This window comes from Phyllobates terribilis, unplaced genomic scaffold (assembly GCF_046119375.1).
Source record: "Phyllobates terribilis strain yellow unplaced genomic scaffold, ASM4611937v1 Scaffold_3__8_contigs__length_932513732, whole genome shotgun sequence".
Taxonomy (NCBI): Eukaryota; Metazoa; Chordata; class Amphibia; order Anura; family Dendrobatidae; genus Phyllobates; species Phyllobates terribilis.
Window position 1 is genome coordinate 839,774,845 of NW_027362763.1, and position 27,883 is coordinate 839,802,727.

At 42.3% G+C, this 27,883-nt stretch overlaps 1 protein-coding gene across 1 annotated transcript in view; it reads right to left on the bottom strand.

The window, feature by feature from the left end:
* Positions 1 to 2,236: 2,236 nt before the first annotated feature.
* DTD1 (D-aminoacyl-tRNA deacylase 1) overlaps positions 2,237 to 27,883 on the bottom strand; it is a 151,743-nt gene continuing 126,096 nt past the window's right edge. The window contains exons 5-6 of the mRNA XM_073672471.1: positions 8,478 to 8,653; positions 2,237 to 5,286 (exon numbers count right to left, since the gene is read on the bottom strand). Coding sequence (XP_073528572.1) covers positions 8,498 to 8,653 — 156 coding nt within the window. The 3' untranslated portion in view covers positions 2,237 to 5,286; positions 8,478 to 8,497. The remainder of the gene's footprint in view (positions 5,287 to 8,477; positions 8,654 to 27,883) is intronic.

Genomic DNA, 27,883 nt, shown 5'->3' on the forward strand with positions numbered 1-27,883 from the left:
GTCACACGTCTGTCCAGATGGATCAGGAAGTACAAAACTGGTGGGAGACCCAGGAAGACAATTGCTTTAAGTACAGGGTGGGCCATTTATATGGATACACCTAAATTAAATGGGAATGGTTTGTGATATCAACTTCCTGTTTATGGCACATTAGTATTTGGGAGGGGGAAAACTTTTCTAGATGGGTGGTGACCATGGTGGCCATTTTGAAGTCGGCCATTTTGGATCCAACTTTATTTTTTTTTTAATAAGAGGGTCATGTGACACATCAAACTTATTGAGAATTTCATAAGAAAAACAATGGTGTGCTTGGTTTTAATGTAACTTTATTCTTTCATGAGTTTTTAACAAGTTTATGACCACTTATAAAATGTGTTCAAAGTGCTGCTGATTGTGTTGGATTGTCAATGCAACCCTCTTCTCCCACTCTTGAGACACTGATAGCAACACCTCAGGAGAAATGCTAGCACAGGCTTCCAGTATCCGTTGTTTCAGATGCTGCACATCTCGTATCTTGATGCTATGGTGTGGTATATGGGGTACAAAGATAGTGGGGCCGTTCTTCATCAATGGAAACCTCAATGACACTGGATATCTGAAATTGCTACATGTTGATGTGTTGCCCTCTTTATGCACTGAAGATGGCACGTTCCCTGAGTTTTTACAACAAGATGGTGCACCACCACATTATGGGTGTCAGGTCCGAGCATTCCTACATGAACAGTTTCCTGGAAAGTGGATTGGTCGTCGTGGGCCAGGTGAATGGCCACCAAGGTCTCCCAATCTGACCCCCTTAGACTTTTATCTTTGGGGTCATCTGAAGGCAATTGTCTATGCTGTGAAGATACGAGATGTGCAGCATCTGAAACAACCGATACTGGAAGCCTGTGCTAGCATTTCTTCTGCGGTGTTGCTATCAGTGTGTCAAGAGTGGGAGAAGAGGGTTGGATTGACAATCCAACACAATGGGCAGCACTTTGAACACTTTTTATAAATGGTCATAAACTTGTAAAAAACTCATGAAAGAATAAAGTTACATTAAAAACAAGCACACCATTGCTTTTCTTATGAAATTCTCAATAAGTTTGATGTGTCACATGACCATCTTCCCATTGAAAAAAATAAAGTTGGATCCAAAATGGCCAACTTCAAAATGGCCGCCATGGTCACCACCCATATGGAAAAGTTTTCCCCCTCCCATATACTAATGTGCCACAAACAGGAAGTTGATATCACCAACCATTCCCATTTAATTTAGGTGTATCCATATAAATGGCCCACCCTGTATACTAAACAGCAATCATTTCAGGGGTCCATCCATAACTGTTGCGTCAATACTGGGCCAGTCCTAAGGATATGTAACCTGTGTGATCTTAAAGGACACATCATCTGAAATTTACTCTATTTAATGGAATAATATAACTTATTTTTTAATATACTTTAAATAAAAATTCACTACCATTCCCTCTCTATCTAGCTGCTTTATTTGTATTTTTTTTACAAAACTACCTGTTTGATGACGCTTTGAGAATCCACAGTGCATGCTGGGATACACAAACAAGACGTCACCGGGGGGCAGAGGCTGCAGTCACTGCCACAGCCTTTGTCCCCACCCTGAAACAAAGCGTCTTCAGTGATGTCTCTTTCAGGAGCTGGGCGAGACCCTGCTCTACTGAACTTGCGTATGTTGTCAATTCAGACATATGCTCAGTAAATTCTTGTTACTGTGTAATATTATTTTTAATACACAGAGACAGTGTGCTCCCTCTCTAACTCTGATGAGAAGTGATGAGCTGGCAAGAGAGTGCACTGTCAGTGTGTATTGTAAATAAATTACCCGGCGAGCAGAGACTAGCTCCACTCCTGCAAGTGACGTCTGTTTTTAAATTAAAGCATATTAGAAAAGAAATGAGAAAATTATTGCATAGGGCCCCGTTCTTGATATTGATGCAGGTCACATTGTTGGGATCCTCATTTAATATACATTTTTGGCATTAATGTGGATTATTTGCTTACCTACTGGGTTGTACTGAAACAAACTTTGAACATCACAGGGTTTGCGATATGAAACAGAATTATTAAAAATGTTCAATCCTGGTTTAGAAGTTAAATTTTTAAATTATTGTTAGTTTAGTTAACGACAAATGAGAACTGTCTCCATGTGCTCATTAATGTGTAAGGTTTTCTTCTCACACTAATAGGCCTTTCATCTCCCAAAAAAATCAAAGCAAAGTGGTCATTTAAAATATTACACATTTTATTACATAGTCCGCAGCATACAAGCTGTAGCTTCACAAATAAGACAAACACAATATAAGGAAAGGGACTTCCATCGAGACAGTTATTACACTAAAAAACATCTTGTCCTTATGGTCTTGCTGTCTACACCTCTCTGGAAAAAAAATCAAATCGCAGTGTAGGTTAACCTTTGAAAGGATCTTTATTACAGCACTTATAGCACCCAGCATTATGGTCATATCTTTATTAATAATAATTACTTCTTTAGTTGATATTAATCTGGATTCATCAAAAGGACTTCTGATACCGTAAGAGGTTGCAATGAATCACAACCCTAATGTGCAGGCAGTAAAGGCTTCATGTAGAAAGAAAGCAAGATGAATCTCCACCAATATTGTAGGAGTCCAGGTATAATCTTTGGAAATATAACAGTGATCCAGAAATGAAATTCTCAATTTGTAAAGGGCTACACATCATAGAAACTTTTGATTACTCCAATTGATAGCATGGGTAGGAGTGACTTGACAGCTATTACCTAGACAAACAAATTAACTGTATGTTGTGGTTTGGGACTACTACCCTTCATTGAACACTTGGTGTATCCATATTCTCTTCTACATGGAGATTTTTTTTAAGGGAATTGTCCACCTTAGGAAATTATCTAGATATAAACCCTACTGAGGCATAAAGACATCCCAGCTTAGGAACTATTTTTCCTAGCCAAAATAGAAAGCTCCTGCAAAGAGTGGAAGACTTGGCACAACAATGTACAGAAGTAGCAAACTTTAACTCTCCCCTTAAAAAGGAAATTGTCATCAGGTTTCCAGCTATTAAACGACTGCCAGCATGTTAAGAGCCTCCTAATTAGGTGGCTAACAATTAGATCTGTGCTCCTCTCAGCCTGGCATATCCCTAAAAATGATCTTTAAACACCGCTCTCCCTGTATGGTAATCAGCGCCCAGTGGTCCAATGCGAAGGTATGTTCAAACCTCGGCTCCTGCTGTGAGCTCGGTGTCCTGGCCCCTCTGCATTTCATGATGGGGCAGGATCAGTGAGCTGACAGCAGGAGCGGACGTTGTTCTGTACCCGCCCACTGGACTACTCGGCACTGATTGCCATACAGGAAGAGCAGTGTATAATTATCATTTTCAGAGGAAGAGTATGCCAGGCTGCAGGGCATGAAATAGATAGTTATGTGCCTACGACTTGGGATCCTAATATGCCATTCTATGTGCCCCTGAAGCCTGGCATAACTCTAAAAATGATCATACACCGATCTCTGTTTGATAATCAGCCAAGAATAAACTGATAATCAAAACATAAAAATCTTTATTGCCTATGCCGATCTATATTGTATTTTATTATGTTTTAGACGAACGTCCAGATTAGGGATCAAAGTATTACTATTTCTGTTTTGAGAGGAAGAGGACTTGAACTCTAGTGCCACCTACTAGAAAGTAGCAATCCTAAAAGTCAATATCAACCCTTAAATGAGCCTTGTCATATGACTTAGGAATAAAGCCAAACCAGAATCTCAATTTGTAGACACGATATTGCCCATTGTCAGTGCAAAGCATGAGATCTGATTTGGCTGTATGAGAGGCTTCTGACTGGGATCCAAGGGTTAACATTTCTCCTTGTGGAGAGTGACATACCTGGCATGCCAGTATAAGGAGGCTTAGACGCCATGCAAAGCTCCTCTGGGAAATTAAATATGCAGATTCATTTCCCAGAAGAGCACTGCATTCACAAGGAAAAACGTTACCCCTTATATCCTATTTCTGTTTTGGGTTGCATATGAATAAATTATCTAAACTGCTCTACATAGTGGAGTGCGGAGTTCTTTAATCCATGCTAGGATATGGAGTGGAACCCTAGTTGTGCATCCGGAATACCGGAGTGCCATATACAGTCTTCTTTAGCAATATGACACAGTCGTGTACCGATAGCTGTATACAGACAGTGAACACCACCGATGTTTCTGCACTTCATCAGTGGGACAGAGGAGAGGTGAGCATATTTTACCCTTTTCATATTACATTTGCTCATTTGCTGCAATTTTTTTCTAAGGCTGGATAACCCCTTTAAAGTTTGCTATATCAAGGTATTTAACAAATGAAGTGCCAAGTTTAAAGTTTGCTACATGTTTTTTACATGGTAGTCTACTGATCGCAATGGAAGCAGTGTTACACTTCCCCAGTAGAAAATGTGAATACACTGGGAAATTTCCAAGTCGATTATAGTTAATTACTTAACAATTCCAGGAATCAACTGTTATCACTAGGGAGGGACAACAGTGATTATCGATTATCACAGGGTTTTCAGTAGTCATTCTTCCAAAGTTGAAACACGCGGTCCTTACAGCTGCCTCATGAAATGGGCTTGTCACTATCAGACGGAAATGCTTAAAGGGGTTGTCCAAGCAAAATAAAACTTTGCCCAGAAGATGGAATATGTAAAAAATACTAAACTCAGTGTTACTCATGTATAATACAGGCATCCACTTGGATCCAGATCAGGCGGCTCCATGGTCTGTGTAGAGACAGGAAGCCGCTGACTACTGCAGCCGGTGACTGGCTGCATCAGCAAGGTGACTTGTGCAGCACGTCATGGGATGTTTTATAAAAATGTACTGCTCAAAGTCACCAGACCGCTGTACTCAATCATATGCTGCAGCGATTAAATGGTTGCTGTAATGGTGACATCAATACTTCCGGTCTCTGTGCAGGCCATAAAACGACCTGCGATGGATCTAGATGGATGCTGGTAGGCAAGTCTAACTAGGTTTGTTAATTTTTGCACATCCTCGAGCAAAGTTTTCCCAAGGATCCCTTTGAAAACGTCAATGAGTGGATCAAGGAAAGTCCACCTCTCATTTTAGAGCATGACTAACTAATCAGAAAAACGGCAATGGACATACATTTCTAGAAGTACAACTCTACAAAAACAGCAAGCACAAACAACAGATATTGCATATACTGTGCTGTATTCCATAAGAACACCAATGCTTTGGTCCCTAAGGAAATTTTCTCCAGGTTTTTGGACTCCTGGAAGAGAAACAAATATTATATTGAAAGGACAAAAAAGATTTAGCTGAAACATTGTAAAAAATAAGGAGACATATTCAGATTGGATGACATTTATCTAAATTCTGCCATTAAAAAGGACGTAAAGTGGATCCACTAAAGCTTTATTTTTAGGCTTTCCTATATGGAATACATCGAATTGGTATGTTACATTGGTAGTATACCTTATTTATTGGAATTTTTTGGAACTATTGTCACAAAGATTAATTTTCACTCTTTGGTACTGAGATAGGCCGGTGAGATGATTGATGACTGATATCTGCAGTATAACCAGTCTGGATCACATTGTTCTGTAATGGAATTTTTTAATTTTAAAACCCCTCTTTTTTTGTATGTAAAGACTCTTTTTCATAACTCACCAGAACCATTACTACTGGTGAGAATCACTTCTTTGATTTTTTTTTTAAAATAGTCTTTATTAATAAAGCAAAACAAATGGGCTTGGCTAGGACAAACTAAAATGTACTAAATTTATTAATATTTGCACTATATATTTTTTAATGTTTGCAAACATACACCAGCAATGAAGTGATATCAGAATGAAAAAAAGAATCTAACTTGAGCTGTTATGTACTACATGGTTGATTTTGTTAAGTTGCTTGAAATTTACACCATTTTCATTATTTCCTTAAAGGGGTATTCCCATCTCCAAGATCATATCCCAAAATGTAGTAGGTGTAAGAATAAATGTGATTAGCAAATATCTCCAATTAGAAATGTAGTATAGTTCTTCTGATTCGCTATGTCACTCACCCCATGTGGGACATTGCAGTAGCTTAGGTATACATGGTTATGACCACTCATATAGTGACAGTTAGTCAGCTGTTGAAACCATGAATACCTAAGCTACAGCAATGCCTTGAACATGAGGTATGCGACATAGTGAATCAGAAGAACTATACTACATTTCTAATTGGAGGTATTTGCTAATATTATTAATAATACACCTACTATATATTGGGATAGTATCTTGGAGATGGGAATACCCCTTTAATTCAAGTTTGCCACAACACTATTGATTAGTCTACCCTGCAGTGTATTTTTAAGCTGAAAAATGCCTTATACCCCTCAGTTCTCCTCATTCACTTCCATGGGTAAAAAGTAGTAATGGGCGAGCGTGCTCGGCACTGCTCGATACTAGATCGAGCATTCGGGTGCTCGATCAAGTATCGAGCAGTGGCGAATATTGCGTGGTGCTCAAGTGCTCGGGTCCCTGTAATAAGCTCATTTGATTCTGAATTAGCTGAACTGCACTAACGACGGGAATTCCCCTGCTGGGTGAGTAGACTCCTCTGTCAGCCGGACTCTTTGTGAGTTGAAGAGCTCCAGGGGCGTGGTCTCTCTCTGCCGTAAGAAGCTCATTTGAATCATCTGAGCCAAGCGCCGCACTGAAGGTAGGTATATACATCTATATAAATCTATCAATCTCCATATCTAGCTCTATCCATCTCCATGTCTAGCTCTATCCATCTCCATGTCTAGCTCTATCCATCTCCATGTCTAGCTCTATCCATCTCCATGTCTAGCTCTATCCATCTCCATATCTAGCTCTATCCATCTCCATGTCTAGCTCTATCCATCTCCATATCTAGCTCTATCCATCTCCATATCTAGCTCTATCCATCTCCATGTCTAGCTCTATCCATCTCCATGTCTAGCTCTATCCATCTCCATACTTAGCTCTATCTATCTCCATATCTATCTCTATCTGATAAATGGATGGATATGGATGCATGGATGAATCGATATAGATGGATGGCTATGGATGGATGGATATGGATTGCTATGGATGGATGGATATGGATGGATATGGATGAATGGATATGGATGAATGGATATGGATGGATGGATATGGATGGATAATGGATATACCTGGCTTCAGTGAAGCGCACGGCTCAGATGATTTAAGCGAGCTTCTTACAGGGAGAGAGAGACAAGGCCCACAGAGCTCTTCAAATCACAAAGAGTCCGGCTGACAGAGGAGTCCTTGCTCTCCCAGCAGGGGAATTCCCAGCTTCAGTGCAGAGCGGCTCAGCTGATTCAGAATTAAACCAGCTCCCTCTTTACAAATAGAGATCTCTCCCTCTCTCTCATCGTCCTCTTACCCGGCCGTCGAGTGCAGGTCTCCCGGAAAAATAATTGAGTCCTTCATTGACTTACATTATGCTTGCTACTCGAGTTGAGCAGGTCCGAGCGTCCGACCTGCTAGATTCGAGTACTGAGCACTCAAGCAGTTTGCTGCTCGCTCATCACTATACACCACTGATCAGCATGAAAGCATGATGAGGTATTCGTTTTTTGGGGCTTTTATTGTCTGGCACAGGGTGACTATATTATTACTATAAGGAGGCAAAATGGGGGTATTAATACAAAGTGTCAGAATGGGGGGCATTAAGGTAAGGAGGCACAAAGGGGGTCATCAATATAAAGAGGCACAATTCGGGGCATTGTTAAGGTTCAATATAGGACATTATTTCAATAAAATAGCAGAGGGAGTCATTATTACAAGAATGCACTGGAGATAATCAGACCTGCTCGATTCGAGTACCGAGCACTCGAGCAGTTTACTGATCCCTCATCACTAGTAAAAAGCCTTGGAGCAAAAGCTTTGCAACTTCCCATAAGTAGGTATTTGAATTTATATAGAAGATTGTCTTTCTTCTACTACTTGCTTCCTGTGACCTCCATTTCTGACTTTTCTTATTCATTGTCTAGCACAAAACAATTCTTGAACTAATATTTTTGTGTGCCCTCATTATTTTTTCAGGATTACTGCATTGTTACAGACCCCGTAAATATTCTATAATATTAAATGAACGATCGTTTGTCTAACAGCTATTACTCCCAACTCCATCCATATACAGGAATACTCAGCTAAGTCAAGTGTTCCAGTGTTCTTGGTGAGAGAGCCACTACTAGACTCATGTCATGGCAGATTGGCCGCTCAAATTCAGAAGGTTGACTCCTTCTCTTCCCTGACATTATTGGTCGGGGAGACGTCAGGAGGCCCCAAGATGCATTAGACTGTTGCCCGATCGTGCTTAAAAAGGCTGTATATGAAATCAATGATCGAACCATGCACCAAAACATTGGTTCAATTATGAAATACGATGCAGCATACATTTAAGTGCTAGTAAAAATCTGAGTTTTACCTGATGGTTCCCCATGAATCTTACGGCTCTCGTTCGGAGGAAACATCACCCTCTGCTCCACTGCTTGCGTTAGGATCATCCTTACTCCGAGGGACACTCTTCTCTCGGCAGGAATCTGAGGGTCCTTTGGCTCTTGTCTTCTCTTTTCTTTGTTGCTGCTTTTCAAGCTTTGCAAGCTGTTTGGAAATGAAGAATACACCTAAGTGAAAACTTTTTACATAAAGAGCAGCCATAGGTTTGCACAGCAAAAAGAGTCAGTGACAAGAAATGACATAATTAGTAAAGATTGACTACTACCCTTACTAGTAGAGTTGAAACCAGAAGTTTACATACACTATATATAAAGACACATATGCATGTTATTCTCAATATCTGACATTAAATCAGAATAAACCTTTCCCGTTTTAGGTCAATTAGGATTACCATAATTTTTAAAATTTGCCAAATGCCACAATAATGAGAGAGAATGTTTTAAGACATTTTTATTACTTACTGCAAAGTCAAAAGTTTACATACACTAAGATTACTATACCTTTAAACAATTCTGGACTTCCCATATGATGGTGTCATGTGTTTGGAAGCTTCTGATAGTTTTTTTGGCAAGTACACACAAGATGGGAATGTCCAGCCAGTTTTTGGCAACATCTGAGTTAATTAGAGACACACCTGTGGATGTATTTTAATGCACACCTGAAACACACTGCTTCGTTGTGTAACATCATGGGAAAGTCTAAAGAAATCCATTTTTCATTTAAGGTTAGAGATGGGCGAACCCGAACAGTAAATTTCGGGGTCCGCACCGAACACCTAGTGTTCGGGCACGGATTCCGAACACAGACTTACTTAGGAAGTCCGTGTTACTGTTCGGATTCGGGTGTTTCCTGCGCGGTCATCTGCGTGATCACCACCATAATACCCACCTATCTGCCGTAATCCATACTGTCTCAGGACGATTGGATCACTTGTAGAACAGTCACATCAGCAGATGATGAGCTAAGGTGATCTCAATTACTGCACCGCCGCTGCATGAGAAAGTTCTTGCTTTTTCTTTATTTAAAAACTTTTACTATGGGGTTAGTAATGGGGGTGTCTTATAGACGCCCTCCATTGCTAACCTGGGCTTAATGTCAGCAGCCAGTACAAGGCTGACATGGACCCCAACCCTATTACCACACCAGGGCAAGTGGGAAGAGGCAAGGCTAAGCGCCAGATCTGGCGCATCTTATTGATGCGCCATTTCTGGGACCACTGAGGGCTGATGTTATTAGCCTCGGGAGGGGGGGCTAGTATCCATGGCCCCTTCCCTGGCTGGTAATCCTTTGCTGGTTAGAGTTTTTACGGGGACCCTATGTCAATTTTTGGTGTGGGGTCCCACTGTAATCTAGCCAGTAAACGCTAATAAAACAGCTGTGAGCTGTTATTAATAGGCAGGGAACATTTGGATTTAATGGCCCCTTCCTAGACTATTCACATCAGTCCACAGCAGTCTGTTTAGCCTTTGCTGGTTAGAAATTACAGTGGGTGCACTGGGAGGATTCATAAGACTGCAGTCACACAGAGTGACTACAGACTTATTGGTTTTAACTGGACAAAACCTTAAAGGTTACTTGCGTTTCCAGCTGCTGAAACACATGGAGGGTGAACTGAAGTTACATTGGGTGTGTATTTTTACTGAGCCGAATAAAAAAAACAAAAACAAAAAAACAGGAAAAACAGTGTGGGGTCCCCCATAATTTTGAGAATCAGAAGAGGGAAAGTGGACTGCAGGGGGCTGTTTTTAATATTCTGGGAACAGACCAATAGCCTTAAAGGTTACCAGGCTATTAATATCAGCTGACAGCTGTTTGCTTAGCCTTTACTGGTTATTATAGGGGACACGCCCAAAAAATTAAAGTGGGTTCCACCCTATATGCACTAACCCAGCAAAGGCTAAACAGACAGCTGCGGGCTGATAATAGCCTGGGAAGGGGCCATTAGCCCAAAATGTTCCCCGACTATTAATAACAGCTCACAGCTGTTTGATTAGCGTTTACTGGCTAGTTTACAGGGCACCTGAGAAAATTTTTTATGTAGGGTCCCCTTATAAAATCTAATCAGCAAAGGCTAAACAGACTGCTGTGGGCTGATATTAATAGCCAGGAAAGGGGCCATGGAACCTGGCCCTCTCCAAGGCTAATAACACCAGCCCTCAGTGGCCCCAGAAATGGCGCATCGATAAGCCAATCAATCTTAGCCTCGGCTCATCCCACTTGCCCTGGTGCGGTAGCACGTGGGGTAATAGGGTTGGGGTTCATGTCAGCTTTGTATTGGCAGCTGATATGAAGCCCAGGTTACTAATGGAGGGCGTCTATAAGATGCCCCCATTACTAACCCCATAGCAAAAGTTTTTAAATAAAGAATAAGCAAGAGTAAAATCCTTTATTTTAAATAAAAGTCCACACCATTTTTTACACAATTCTTTAAGAATAAAAAACAGTTATACTCACCTAATGTCCAATCCTATGAAGCCATTGTCCCCTATAAAAAAACAGAATATAGAAAAGCAACCTTATACTCACCTAACACCCAATCCATTTGAAGCCATTGTCACCTGCAAAAAAAAAAAAAAATAAAAAACAATATCCTTCACCTGTCTGAAGTGCTGAAATAATCCATACTGTCCCAAGACGATCTGGATCAGTTGGAGAGCAGTAACATCAGCAGTCACTAATGTGACTGCTCTACATGATAGCAGTGTCAGTGTGTAGCGCTGAGCTGCCGTGACAGAGTTCACAGGAGTTCATCAGCTGATGAACCCCTGTGACCTCACTTACGGCACAGACGCTGCATGAGAACTTTCTCATGTGGCGGTGCCATAAGTGAGATCACTGGAGCCCATCAACTGAACTCCTGTGACCTCTCTCATGGTAGATCAGCACTATACACTACGGAAGTGATTATGCTCCTGCCAGTGTGTAGCCGGCTGCCGGATAGAGCAGTCACATCTGCTGATGCGACAGTTCTACAAGTGAGATCATCATGGAACACTATGGATTACGGCGGATAGGTGAGTATTATGGTGGTTTATTATTTTTTCTCTTTTACAGGTGACATGGGCTTCGGGGATTATGCATTAAGGTATTATGGTGTTTGTTTTTGTTTTTTTTTACAAGGGGCAAGAGCTTCAGGGATTAGGTGTTAGGTGAGTATAACTGTGTTTTTATTTTTATTTCAATATTTATTTATTAATTTTAACTTTTTTTTTACTTTGAGCACAAGCGCTGGCTGATGAATACTCCCGTCAGCGGCACCTGTGCTCAATGTTAACAATGACAGCAGGCGCAGGCAAATGGGAGTAGTAGTACTCATCAGCCAACGCCTGTGACCAGCAGTATCCTTTTTACAACCGGTCACAGTCATGTCACAGTCACAGCTGCAGGATCATGCTGACATCTGACAGCGTGATCCCGCAGCTCTCTGACCGGCGGTAACGATGCCATCAGAGTCCCTGATGTCCGGGCCCCCCACTCACATGATTGGGGACCGGGTTCGGGTACTGTTCTGGTACCCAAACCCGAACTTTTAATAGCTGTTCGGCCGAACCCGCCAGACCCGAACATCCAGAGGTCCACCCATCTCTATTTAACATATTGTTAAAAAGATCACTTTAGTAAACTTTTGTATCCTGGACACCTTTTGATTTCTAACAATTATATGCAAACACCTTTAGTACCATCAAGATATCACCACCAATCAAAACAACGACATAGAATAGTAAGTCATAAACTTTCCATAAATACGAATAACACCATAAGGCAACTGAATAGGACTGATTAGTAAAATCCCACTACAAGATGTTTATGTGCTTGGGAAGTTGCAATCATTGGAGTGTCATCTCCCCTTTAGTCGGTTGAACCACAGGATCAAAACAAGGTAAAGCAATGTATTTGTATTAATACACTTAATCGATTCTTATTGCTCCTAATAGAAATACACATTTTGTCTCAGGTTTATATAATGAAGTTACATAACTTCAATAGCAATGTTCAAAAATAGATTTTTACATGTGTGGATTTATTTCCTAGGGCTAAAAGTAAACTTTACTCATGTTTTATCTAAAATTGTGTCATGTAATCTGGTGTCAGGGCCACTTTCACAGTTTTTCTCATTTTCTTTACATATACTGTATTAAGTCAATCTCCCAAACCCCTTATACCATACAATATCATATATTACAATTTTTATTAGTTATTATGCATAGTTTAAGTTAGAAGGGACAGAATAATATACAATAACCAATGCCAGGGATCTAACGACAAGTATACATTACTAGATGGTGGCCCGATTCTAACGCATCGGGTATTCTAGCAGGTGTCTCCCGACCCTCCTTTATAATGCCCCATGCAGGAAGTCACATCCCCCGTATATAATACCCCATGCAGGATGTCACATCCCCCGTATATAATACCCCATGCAGGATGTCACATCCCCCCTATATAATGCCCCATGCAGGAAGTCACATCCCACTATAGTGCCCCATGCAGGATGTCACATGCCCCCTATATAATACCCCATCCAGGATGTCACCTCTCCCCCATATAATGCCCCATGTAGGATGTCACCTCTCAACCATAAAATGGCCAATGCAGGATGTCACCTCCCCCCCCCCCATATAATGCCCCATGCAGGCTGTCACATCCCCACTATATAATACCCCATGCAGAATGTCCCATCCCCCCATAGTGCCCCATGCAGGTCCCCTATGGCCCCATACAAAAAAAAAAAAAATCCAATACTCACCTCACTGCTTCTCTGGACTTCAGCGTAGCCGGAATCTTCACGCTGTGCGCTGTGACCGGTCAGGAGAGAGCGCGGTGTAAAGACGTCACCGCCCCCTCTGACCTGAGACGTCACAGAGCTGCAGCGGAAGACACAGGAGCTGCTGTGCAGGCACGGGGAGGGGTAAGTATGACGCCGGGTGCCGGGGTCCTGATCGAGCGGGGGGAGGGACGGGAGGAGAGGGGAGGGGAGAGGAGGGGAGGGGAGAGGAGGGGAAGGGTAAGTATGACGCCGGGTGCCGGGGTCCTGATCGAGCGGGGGGAGGGACGAGAGGAGGGGAAAGGAGGGGAGGGGCGTCACACTTGTCCTCGGGAGATAAGCGGCCGTAGCAGCTGATGTTCCGACGATAGCCGCATGTAGGTCAGTGGCGCCTGCGGTCGGGGGACTTATGCTGCGAGCAGCCGGCTGCATCTCCCGGCTGCATCGCCGCTGACCCCCGTGCCACACATGAGCTGCTAATGGCCGCCATGTTTTTCTGAAATGCCGCGTCGCTGATTGGCCGCGGCCGGACCAATCAGCGACCCGGGATTTCCAGGACAGACAGACAGAAAGACAGACAGACGGGATAAGACAATTATATAGATAGATGTGTCTTTGTAGTTAAGCTCCAACCCCTGTTTTTAGTTCCATATACTCTTGTATTTTAATACATTTTTAATGTGCATTTCCGCTTCTCTACTCCTACATAATCAAGCTGGAAATAAACATACAGATGCCATAGGAAACCCCAATACAAATGAGAATTTAGTGCAAGTAAGTGCGCTTCTCAAAGTGAAAAAGTCTTTAATCTGTTCACTCTGCCAACAGTGAAAATCTAAAGAAATATATCAATTTATTATAACAGAAAAAGCAATCCCAACTATCAGCATGATAAATGTTTCCTGCCAATTCAACAAATTTCTATATATCGATAGTACTAGTGAATATAAGAAATTTGAAATATACCTTATCACAAAAATAGTCTTCTTTTCCTCCCCCCTCAACTGAACTCATCACTCACTCTCAAAACCTACTGAAATATGTTCCAATTAAAGCAAGAAGAACTAGCAGCACAATGCGGTGTCAAGATTAGAGAGCATAGTAAATTCCATGGAGAGAAGGGGAAGGGATTAGGCACACTCAGCACAGTTACGGACGAGGCAGATACTGCTACAACTTCTTCAGTGCTGGATTCACAGCTACACAACTCAGTGATGCTGTATAATTTTCTACTACTGCTTCTGAGGTTGTGCTACAGAGAACAAAGAGCAGGAATCCCTCAGTCTATGTGTGTTATTATAATTAGTGATGAGCAAGCACTAAAATGCTCGGGTGCTCGAAGCTCGGGTCGAGCACATTGGAATACTCGGGTGCTCAACCCAAGCAATGAGCCCAATGTAAGTCTATGGGAAACTCAAGCATTTTTCTGGCGGTCCCCTCCAGCGGTCTGCAGAATGTCAAAAATTGCCCAAATCGATGGGAACAGTGCTCAATTAAAGGTCAGGCAGGCAGAATATATAGGCAGACAGGCAGGCAGGGTATATAGGAGGGTGCATGAAAAACGTTGCAGGGCACTTGGAACACACTAGTGCCCTCCGATTTTCATGCACCCGTCTCTTTAAAAAAGCCGGCCGGCAATTCATCAGCGGCATACATCAGTACCAGACAATTTAGAAGAGAAAGAATAGAGCATCACACATAGATTAGATAGATAGAAACATGTCAGTCACATATATAATAAGTACAGTGACAGTGTTGGTTACTGTACTTATCATTTAGTGTCAAAATAAAGGATTTATTAAAAAAAAAAAATTGGCATGGGGTTCCCCGTAATTTTAGTCTCTAGCGGAGGTTAAGCAGACGGCTGGGGCAGATGTTTGAAGCCTGGGAATGGGGTAATACCCACGGAGCTTCCCAGGCTACTAATATCAGCCCCCAGCTGAATACCTAGCCTTTACTAGCTATTAAAATGGGGGACCCCCAAAAAAATTACGTGGGGTCCCCCCTATTTTAATAGCTAGAAAAGGCTAGGCAGACAGCTGGGGGCTGATATTAATAGCCCAGGAAGGGTGCCATGAATATTGGCCCCCTCCCAGGCTAGAAACACCAGCCATCAGCCGTCCCAGAAATGGCGCATTCATAGGATGCGCCAATTCTGGCACTTAGCCTCGCTCTTCCTACTGCCCTGTAGCGGTGGCAGTGGGGTAATAGGGTTGGGGTTGATGTCAGCTTATAATCCCAGCTGACATCAAGCCCAGGTTAGTAATGGAGAGGCGTCTATAAGACACCCCCTTTACTAACCCCATAGTGAAAGTTAAAAAAAACACCAACACCCAGAATAAAGTCCTTTAATTGAAATAAAGACACAATTCTTTAATGTTCTAAATTAAACTCTACTTAAAATCAGGCCCATTCCAGCTGAAGCCAACGATATCCTGCAATAAAAGTAAAATAATAAACCAACCTCATCCTTACCTTTCCATGGTTCCCAGGACGGCTTCAGCTCTGCTACATTGACATGACAGGCTGGATCGCAGCAGAACGCAGCCATCCAGCTTGCCATGCCGCAGACACTGAGAAGCTCCTCAGTGTCTGGCTGTGACGGCATGCAGATGAACCGAGTTCATGTCCAATGAACTCAGCTCACCTCATGCACGTCACTGACCGCGTGGGAGAAGTCTCCTGCGCATGCGGTGCCAGAAAATGATGTCACCGCTTGAGCAGGAGAATTCTCCCACACTGGGATGGCATTGAGATGGCAGGCTAGATGGTAGCAGAACGCTGCCATCCAGCTTGTCATCCTTCAGAGACACTGCAGAGCGCAAGCTCAGAGTACTGAGATGCTCGGGCGAGTACCGAGCGGTGGCCAGCATGCTCGCTCATCACTAATTATAATCTCCACCCACTAACTCAAAAACAACTAAAAATGGGAGAAATTCTGAAGGTGGGAAAACTGATGAAAAATAATCAAAAATTGAGTTGTTACACAAGTACACAAACGAACGCATACTCTGAAAAGTGACCTGAAACAACACATAATTTTAAAATGTAAAACCAAAGAAAAGAAAAGTTATATTGTGTAATGCACACGCCCGGACTGACTGGCGTGTGCGTGACTAGTGATTCCACTGTGCCATGAACCGGAGAGTGCCTGGAGGGGCGTAACTAAGTATCTGCCCGATCCGACCAAGGTCGCACGACGGCATACGACGCCAGTGCACCAGGGAGGAACCGAGCAGAGGGACCAGGTGCCACTCCAGGTCAGACCCCGGACACGGCTGTTGACCCACACCGGGGAATACAGGAACAGGCAGGCTAGAGCGCAGGCTGGGTAGGGTCCAGTACAGACTGGGAGACGGGTTCAGAGCCGCAGATGCGGTAATCAAGCAGAGCAAAGCGAAACTGCAGGTGCGGTAGACAAGGCCGAGCAGAGCGAAACTGCAGACGCGGTAGACAAGGCTGAGCAGAGCGAAACCGCAGACGCGGTAGACAAGGCTGAGCAGAGCGAAACCGCAGACGCGGTAGACAAGGCTGAGCAGAGCGAAACCGCAGACGCGGTAGACAAGGCTGAGCAGAGCGAAACCGCAGACGCGTAGACAAGGCTGAGCAGAGCGAAACTGCAGACGCGGTAGACAAGGCCGAGCAGAGCGAAACCGCAGACGCGGTAGACAAGGCCGAGCAGAGCGAAACCGCAGACGCGGTAGACAAGGCTGAGCAGAGCGAAACCGCAGACGCGGTAGACCAGGCCGAGCAGAGAGAAACCGCAGACGTGGTAGACAAGGCCGAGCAGAGCGAAACCGCAGACGCGGTAGACAAGGCCAAGCAGAGCGAAACCGCAGACGCGGTGGACAAGGCCGAGCAGAGCAAAACCGCAGACGCGGTGGACAAGGCCGAGCAGAGCAAAACCGCAGATGCGGTGGACAGGGCTGAGCAGAGCAAAGCCGCAGATGCGGTGGACAGGGCTGAGCAGAGCAAAATCGCAGACGCGGTAGACAAGGCTGAGCAGAGCGAAACCGCAGACGCGGTAGACAAGGCTGAGCAGAGCGAAACCGCAGACGCGGTAGACAAGGCTGAGCAGAGCGAAACCGCAGACGCGGTAGACAAGGCTGAGCAGAGCGAAACCGCAGACGCGGTGGACAAGGCTGAGGAGAGCAAAACCGCAGACGCGGTGGACAAGGCCGAGCAGAGCAAAACCGCAGATGCGGTGGACAAGGCCGAGCAGAGCAAAACCGTAGAAGAGGTGGACAGGGCTGAGCAGAGCAAAACCGCAGACGCGGTGGACAAGGCTGAGCGGGCAGGAACCGCCGAAGCGGTAAGTAAGACAGGACAGAGATAAATCGCCGAAGCGGTAAACAAAGACAAAGCAAAGGGGACAGGGCTCTGTTCACACGGAACAGACTGGAAAAGAAAGGCAGAACCAGATACACACAAGGTACTTGCAAAGAAGTAGCGAAAGGACTCCAACTCACAAACGGAAGTACAATGACAACGAGTAGAAGTTAGGTGCAGGTTCAGACTCTACAGAAAAAGGGAGCAAACGGACATAAAGACAAAACAGGTAAGAAGCTAGGAGACAGTTCAGACAAGAACAGTAACTGCAACAAAATGCAGGAACGAGCCTAGGTAAAGCCAAGAGGTGGTTCAGACGCTGCAGAAAAAGGGAGGAAACTGACATAAAGACAAAACAGGTAGGAAGCTAGGAGACAGTTCAGACAGGAACTGTACTGCAACAAATACAGGAGCGAGTGTGGGTATGCGGCCCCCAGAGGGCGAGACGAACAGGCTAGGAGCGTGTTCAGACAGGCCTGGAAATACAGCCTCCAGGAAGGCAGACAGACAGCAGGCTTGAGTGCACAGACAGGACACAGTTCAGACACGGGAACTGATACCGAAAGGCAGGAAACATAGACAGGACCTGGCACATCAGTGACAAGAAGCCAACTGACAGAACAAGATGCTCAGGAATGGATTCCAAGGAGGAGCTGGTTTAAATACCAGGTGACAGACAGCAATAGGCGGAGGACGCATTAGGGGTGTGTCTGCAGCAGCTACAAGAAACAGGAAGTTCAGCGGGCGCCGCCCTAAGCAGCCAGAGCAGAGCAAAGCAGACAGTATGGAAAGAAGCCAGAGTGGCAGTCTGGACTGAAAATCAAGTGCGCGCTCTTGCACAGTGGGAGATGGACCACTATGCAAGGACGCCGCCAGGTATGTTACATATTGTACTAAACTGGACTAGATTATTCTCTTGTATGACAGTAACTATTTTCCGTCCATAATAAATTTTGTTCCTCTTCAGCTGCCAATATACGTCTAGAATCTGCTTAGTGTATAAGAGGGCATAGCTGACACTAGAGAAGACAGAGAAAGGATTCAGAAGAATCTAGATAAGCTTTAAAAACGGGCAGCGACTAAAAGAATGGTATTTAACAGGGAGAAATGCAAGATTGTACATGTGGGCAAGAGAAACGTAAATGACATCTACAAAACGGGAGGAATAGATCTAAGCAACAGCACGTGCGAAGAAGACTTGGGTATACTAATAGATCACAGACTACACATGAGTCAACAGTGTGATGCAGCAGCAAAAAAGGCAAACACAGGTCTCTGATGTATTAAGAGAAGCATTAAGTCTAGATCACGTATTTTTCGGACTTTCGCGCATAGTGTCAGCTGCAGCTGCCGACTACTGCAGCGGCTCGGCGTTCACGTGTGCCCGCTATTAATGTGAATGAATATTCACTACTCCCCACGCCCATGGGAGTGGAGAGCAGTGAATATTCATGCTCTTTAATAGCGGGCACACATGATTGCTGAGCATTTTCAGGAGCCAGCGGCTATTAAGGAGAATGAATATTCACAACTCCACACTCCCATGGGCGTGGGGAGCAGTGAATATTCATTTTCTTTAACAGCGGGCACAGTGTTAGCAGTAGCAGGCGTCTCCTGCCTCCTGTGACCCGCTCCTCCACCGCTTCCCCCACAACCACCACCATCCACAGCCAGACCGTATATCCGGACTATTAGACTCACGCCTCTCTTTCCTCCAAAATTTTTGAGGAAAAAAGTGTGTCTTATAGTCTGAAAAATACGGTAATTATCCTCCTTTACTCCTCCTTGGTCAGACCTCCTCTGGAATAATGTGTTCAGTTCTGAGCACCACATTTTAAAAAAAGACCTAGGAAAACTGAAGCCACTTCAGAATAGAGCTACCAGGATGGTGAGCGGACTGCAAAGTTTGTCCTACGAGGAACGGTTAAAGGATCTGTTAATGTTTATCTTGCAAAAAAGAAGGCTAAGAGGAGACTTAATATATGTCTACAAATATCTGAAGGGCTTGTCACAGTATAGAGGGATCATACTTATTCTCATTTACATATGGAAACACAAGCAGCAATGGAATGAAACTGAAAGGGAAAAGATACAGATCAGATATTAGAAAAAACTTTTTGACAGTGAGGGTGATCAATGAGTGGAACAGGCGGCCATGAGAGGTGGTCAGTTCTTTAATAAAAGTCTTCAAACATAGGCTGGACAGACATCTGAGATGATTTAGTGACTCCTGCATTGAGCAGGTGGCTGGACACGATGACCCTGGAGGTCCCTTCCAACTCTAAGATTCTATGATTTGTTCTGTCCTCAAAGGGCAGATATTGAGGGTTTACTCCATAAATAAGTGAATATGTATTATCATTATGAAATCGATTAAGTATGATCGCTTGTTCTGCCAGGAGAGAAGCTGCTTTCAAAAGTCCCGTAGCAACTTCTTTTGTTCCCATTGAGAAACAAGCTATTTAAACGGAGTTTTTTAGCTTTGATTAGGTTGTGTTCCACTGAGCTTCCATTGATGATTTCCAACTCTACCGTACCAAATAAAAAAATAGAAAGATCAGAGGGAGTTTTACAGAAACTTATTTTTATTAAATAAAAAAGCACTAAAAACTTTGCACTCTCACCTGAATAATTTTATCAATTCATCGATTCTGAATGCTAACCACACGACCAGATCTCTGCTGTTCCGGTGATCATATGATCTATCCAGGCTGGTTTCAAAATTTACAGCAATACTCAGGGCTCTAAGTTTGCCAAGACTGGAGAACTTCTAACAGCATATCCCAAAGGCGTAAGTGCTAAAACCCAAAAACTGGTGCACATAGGGTGGTGAAAAAAAAGTAAAACAGCCATAATGTTATTTGAATATGTTTATTTTCCCATTAAACATTTATAGAGTGATTTAAGGCTTTACTAACTCCAAGGGTTTTCATTTTACATTCAACTAGCTCAGTCAGGCTTTTGTTGTGATCAGTTCACTTTAAAAGAGTTTTCCTTTAAAGAGTAACCATCATTTTAATTTTTATTTCATCAATCAACATTACACAAGAAAATAAGCCATTTTTATCCCAGTCAGAGAAATTTGCTTCTTTATCCACCAGTACTGATCAACCATTTTCAAAATGCTCAATTCACAGGTAAAATCTGTGTCCAGTGAAGACAGATGGCAGCTGGTTTTCATAAGACTCAATGTAGAAAGAAGGGGGGATCTGTACTTCTAGCTCCCCCCCTACATAGATGACAGTTGCTACAGATCAGATGCTATCTCAGTAGTGTAATAATCTGTCCTCACCAAATTCAGATTTTACCCAGAAATTGAGCATTTTGAAAATGACTGAACAGTCCTTTAGGAGAAAGAAGCAGATTTCTCTGATAAAATATAACACAAAGATTCTTATTTTCATGTGTGCTGTTAATTTATGACATTCAAATTTATGCAAAAAAAATTATCTAATTTATACAATGTGATTTTCTTGATTGTTTTTGGATGTCCTATCTCTCAATGTTAAAATTAACCTACCCTTAAAATTATAGACCGTTCATGTCTTTGTCAGTGGGCAAACTTACAAAAACAGACAGGGATCAAATACTTATTTCCCCACTGTAAGTGTAAAGCCACTTTAATGCTTATAACATTCACACCTTGCTAGTAGAATTTAGTTGGTTCATTTTTAAGAACTCTATTCTTGAAGTTTTATGGTCAAGTGCAGTGGGACGGGCACTTCACTCCTCAGCTCTGCTGTACTTCATCGCCCACTGGTAGTTGATTAACAAGCCATTCTTCCATAAGTGACCTGTCTCCCCAGCATGGGTGCCATCATTGCCCGGGTTCATTTCATCATAAGGGGAGTTCAGTGAGCTCCTAATAACGTTGCAATATCAATGTACTGGCTCCTGCAACATCATTAGAAACTCACTGTGAAGGTACAGTCTTTGCCTGGGTTCATTGCAATGATGTTGCATGTGCAGTGTGCTTGTAATAACGTTTCAGGAGGCGGTATACTAACCTCGCATCAATATCAGGAGCTCACTGTGCGGGCATCGACCCTTCTGATGAAACAAACCCGGGCAATGACTGCACCTGCATAAGGGAGACAGGTCACCGAGGGAAGAGTGACCTGTTAATAAATGAGCAGTGGGCGGCAAAGTACAGCAGAGCTAAGGAGTGAAGTGCCCACCCCACTACATTTGAGCATAACACTTCAAGTATAGATTTCTTAAAAATGTCCCAACAAAATTCTACTAGCAAGGTATGAATAGAATAAGCATTAAAGTGACTTTGCACTCATACTTTTAGTTAGAGGTCAAATATTCTGCTGACAGGTCCTCTTTAAGCTATGATATCTCATCTTACATTGCCTATTTTTTTAATATCTTAAAAACTCAATTGTACTATATAAAGTACGGTAAGTCAATGTAAGCAGCAAATACCAGCTACAATAGTAAAGAAGTGGTCAACACTCTTTTCCAAACAGAACTAAAATAAAATGAGAGCATGACATTCATCATGGAGAGAGCAAAGAATTAATGAGAAGGGCGTTAATTTATATTCCATTAACTAGTCACCTAGAAAGCAATGTGATATACATCAAAAGATACAGAAGTATAGAAATAGGACAATCTAAATATTTAACTGGCCTGGGGTAAATGTCTTCCATATTTGGAATTATATTTCTTCAATTAAAAGTCTTTCCACTTTGATGGTTAAATGATCAGAAACAAAGTGCAGCCTTGTGAGCAGCTTGGGAACTGTTTTCTATAGGAGATAAAAAATAGTTGGGCTAATGAGCAATAGACCTTGCATCATCAAGTGAGGGCCATATTACCAGTTACATGTTACATTTCTATACATTACCTTTATGTTGGTATTTCAGTAACCCCATAGTCAATGGATGTAATATGTACATCCAATTAAAAACTAAAACGTTCCCTCCCACCCCAAATCCTTATTATCTGGGGTTCATTAAGGTGCAAATCTGTGTGATTCATTGGGGCCATCTTCCCTTGATCAAGACACCAATTATTTTGTGCTAAAATGAATTATTACACTGTTTAATTCCTTGATAATGAAGTTGCCATAGTCTTGAAGATGCAAACCAGGACAACGTAATGAAGACTAGTCACTTTTCATAAATACGTCATTTTTTAAATCCTGTATAGATGCCGTTGTTCTCCTGAATCTGACAATTTTTTTTCAAAACCGAAAACATGGGCTAGCACACCTGTTGGTATATGTGTCATTTGTAGGTGCACATTCACTCTGTGGTCTTTAACAGACCAATATAACCTGGAATAAAACAATGGCTACCCTGCAGTAAGTAAATAAATAGTAGTAATACATGTAAAAAATACATGAAGTACTTAGGTGGCATATTTTATTTTATCAAAAAAGCATAAAAGCCGTCCCACCTCGACAAGCTATACCCAATCAGGATGTCCCCTGCTGGCACATAGTGAAGTGAGATACTATAGCTAGCGGCCATCCTGTCGAGGTAGGGTGGCTTTTTTTCACATCTACTGTATCACTACTATTAATTTACTTACTGCAGGGTATTCATTGTTTTTATTAAACACCTGAACAAGGAATGTATAAGCGGGGCCCAATTGCAAAACTAGACAACCAACAGGAGATTAGACCCCTAAAATATAACTTTTATTCGAAAATGCTAAAAAGGACTCAGTAGTCACCAAAACAACAAACACAAAAACAAGACAAAATGCCAGGAAACAGGGATAAGTCACACATCAGTCAGGTAGGATTACGGGCTCTATCTGTCCCTATTTTGTCCCTAAATTCTCTCCCTTCCTGACAGCGGAGGTTGGCACCCTAATTTTTGCTCCGTGGCGCCCCCGCTCAACGTCGGTGTCCCTAATATCCCTGGTAAATCTCTATCTTTATATTTAAAAAACCACAATCGTGAATAAAAGATAGAGAAAAGTGAACGTACAGATTAAGAAGCCGACAATTCATCATAGATATGCATTTAAGGAGACCCAAGTCTGTATATTGCGACAATAATAATAGCCCTGGGAATTTTTAGAAGGTAAAATTTGTCTCAAGATAGCTGGTTTATTACATTCATACACAAACCAGCATATAATAAATAACCAAAGCTAATAAAGCAGGTTCTGTTATATATGAGACTAATCCCCAGAAGTAATGCCCACAGACCGGTATCACATGTGCATCCTGCTCTATGTCGTTCTAAGTTGTCAGAGCCAGAATGTGATAGAGACTAACACATACAAGCAAAACAAATGACCAATTCTAAATGCATTAAAACAATCTCAATATCATTTAGTAAGGAATAGCATTTATCATTGGTAATGATCATTGTTTTTACTCTAGGTTATATTTGTCTGTTAAAGGCCAGGTACACATTACCTTTATACCAATAGGTCTGCTGGCCCATGTTTTTGGTTTTGCTTTAGTTCTTTGTACATTTCGGGGAGTGCCCCCTCTTTAGGTTGTGCACCATGTCTATTTAGCTTTCCAGAGTCAGGTGTAAAATAGCCGGGCCCAGGTCATTCTCTGCCCCATCTATTTTGAGGCCTGCTGGTACATAACAAGATGATTTACTAAAGGTAGGAAATATTCTGATTGGGTAAACCTTGTTGTGGTATGGTTACGTTTTTTTGATCAAACAAATGTCAACCAAGTACCCTATGTTTTTAAATGCATTACTATTATTTACTTACTGCATGGTATCTATTAATTGTTTTTATTCCAGGTAATATATTTTTTTTTCCTTGCGTCTCACTGTTTCTGAGATATGTCCTCCTTTTCCCCTGTATACAAATCTAGACTTTTAAGCCAACTGGGTGTGGTTCTCAATAAGATTCACATAGAGAAACGTTGAGCATCACTTGACTAAAGACCAGATTTACTTATAGGGAAGAGAGGACCATATCTCACCATATCTCAGGTATAGAGAGACGTGGGAACAAAAGAAAAACGTCAGATTCAGGAAAACAAAGGCATTTACACCATGTAAAAACATGACATATTTATGGCAAGTGATAGGTCTTCTTTAACCCTAGAACGCATACCTGGGGCCTCGCAGGCCCGCCCTGTTAATTGTTTTCTATTTTCTGCAAGATTACTTTAGTTAGAATTTTGAAACTCTAGGTATTCCTCAGGTATATAGTTGTTTGTCATTTTTGTTTGAGTTATTCCATGTTATTTGCACATGGGCCTAAAAGGCCCCAGGTATGTGAAAAAGTAGATTTTTATGGTCATGCGTTCTAGGGTTAAGAAACCCTATTCCATGGGACTGCAGGTAAGGAGCCATTCAGGAGTTGTGGTTCACGCCCATAAAGTCCAAGTTTTTCTTCCCTTCAATCTTCTATGAATCGGACCTTATTTTACACCTAAGAGCTCATTGTAGATAAAGCAATAAAAATAATAAATGCTTTCTAACACTTTAGCACTTACTAAAAATAAGCATCCTCCATCAATAATACATCTAAAATACACTCAATAGGAAACGTAAAGAACAATATATGTGCTGCTTCCTTCGATCCAAACAGAAAAAATGCCTTCTCTTATCCTTGTAACTAGGCCACTACAATACAAATCTGTGTGCCTGAACGATAAAAATAACAGAGGCAGCCTGGAAACAATGTAACACTAAAATGGCTCAATCAATTATATGCGGAAATACAAGTCATACAGCATAAAAGAGGTTAGGCTGCCTTGTAGTATTATTATTACACAAACTGATTCTTTCTGGTAATTTGTTACACACTTTACAGTGCATTGCAGTTCTTGGTACATTTACATTTCCTCCAAAAGAAATGTCATATGTATGCAAGCTTGAAATTGGGATTGCAAATCTTTTAAGGTTCACATGGACATTATTTTAGATTTTTCAAAATATATAAAGCATGAATTACACATAGCAGAGTTAACATGGATCCTCATATATTTAAAGGGAACTTGTCATCTGATTCATGCTTTCATAACCACAGGCAGCATGAATCAAAGTCTGGCTGCATGATTGCAACTAGATATTATTTTCTCTGAAATGTTCCGATATTTCATAGAACATCTACTTTAAAGATCCAGCCGGGGACCATAGCGAGAGACCCGTCAGTCACCTCTAGAAGCACTAAGAGCAGATTGGGGCTGATTCTGCATAGGTCTCATTTTTGGCTAAGATCTTGGCAGAATCTTTAAAGTAGATGTTCTCAGAAATGACAGTTTTCCAGAAAAAAATATACACCGGTACCAGGCTGCGATCATGCAGCAAAAGTTTGATTCTTGATGCTGAGGCTAATGATATATACAAGAAACATTTTATTGGGAAAAATATGGTTTGGATTTGAAAGCACATTCTTAGGACACGTGACTTTGGTAGATGGAGCGAGACATGATGGAACTGCTGACACACTCCAGCCACATGAGGTCTGGCATATGCACATTTGTGGCCTGCTGGAGGTCATTTTGCAGGGCTCTGGCAGTGCTCCTCCTATCCCTCCTTGCACAAAGGCGGAGGTAGCGGTCCTGCTGCTGGGTTGTTGCCCTCCTACGGCCCCCTCCACATCTCCTGGTGTACTGGCCTGTCTCCTGGAAGCGCCTCCAGCCTCTGGATACTACACTGACAGACACAGCAAACCTTCTTGCCACAGCTCGCATTGATGTGCCATCCTGGATGAGCTGCACTACCTGAGCAACTTCTGTGGGTTGTAGAGTCCGTCTCATGCTACGAGTGTGAAAGCACAACCAACATTCAAAAGTGACCAAAACATCAGCCAGAAAGCATTGGTACTGAGATGTGGTCTGTGGTCCCCACCTGCAGAACCACTCCTTTATTGAGGGTGTCTTGATAATTGCCAATAATTTCCATCTATTGTCTATTCCATTTGCACAAGAGCATGTGAAATTGATTGTCAATCAGTGTTGCTTCCTAAGAGGACAGTTGAAGTTTGATTTACTTGGAGTTATATTCTGCTGTTCCCTTTATTTTTTTGAGCAGTGTATATTCAAATAGAAGGTATACAGCAAATACTATACCTACCACAAAGAAGGTGCACAAACAGGGAGACAGGCAGATAGTGGAAAAACAATACAGAGCCAGAGCCCCACGCGTTACGCCACTGAATGGCTTCATCAGAGGTATAATGTTAGTGTTCACTTGGGGAACTATATATATATAGAATGAGTCCACCTGTTGGCTAATAGGAAATTGGACAGAGGGAAAATCTGTACTGGACTGAGACGAGGATAAATAGAAGCCTCATGCTCAATGGATCAAGTATGAATATCCAGAGAAAGCAGTAAGTCCATATCATCCTCCTGCAGCTATGTGGATTGATCAAAAAATAAAAAATAAAATAAAATAAAATAATAAAAAAAAATTATAAGAAAAAGGAGGCATGACGCAGCGTGCGGCCGAAACGCGCAGACTAACCGCCCCACCGGAAGATACCAGCGGGGCCGCCCACATTCGGAAATGCATGTTGCCATGACACGCAGTCAGAGAAGCGTCAATTGTAGATGGAGGCCGCCCACATTCGGTATGCCAGTCACAATAACGTGAAAAGTAGTAACAGGGGTCGGGAACGACCACCCACAACAGATATGTGTAACACGCAACACTGGGAGCGGCAAAGAATAAATCCAACAATAGATTAGGGCAAAATCAGAGATACCCAAGATAAGAAAGAAGGGGAAGGGGTAAAGGGGGGAGACATAGCCGCATCCTACAATAGACCATTGATATAGGAATAAATGATACATGTAATAGAATGTTCTGCAGAATAGTAATAATAATAAGTGCAGGTGAGTATACGCAATATTAGACTATAAATATGAAACATACGCGACAGCCATACCAAAAACACAATAAGATGTAAATACATAAGACCAGAATTATTCAAAACAAAACTGCAGCGATATGGTATCAATGACGGGATGTGACATTCTTGCCCCCCTCCCCACCATTCAAAAAAATTCTTTCTGGTTCGGAAGTCAGCCAGACCTCTCCACCAAAAGACACAATCAGTACTGATTGGAGATATTCCCATATACCAAACACAATAGACACCCACATAACCCTATCTTTTATAGAAACCAGTGAATAACAGATCCTCATTGATACCTCTGGGGGGATACACAATTTAATTTATATATCCACCTAGATTGTAGACGTAATAAAGCCGGTGACATGTCACCACCACGGATATTTGAGGGTATATAGTCCAAACAATAAATCTATGTCCCACAGGTCTTACAGTGATGATGCTCGAAATAATGCATTGCCACGGTTGAAATTTGT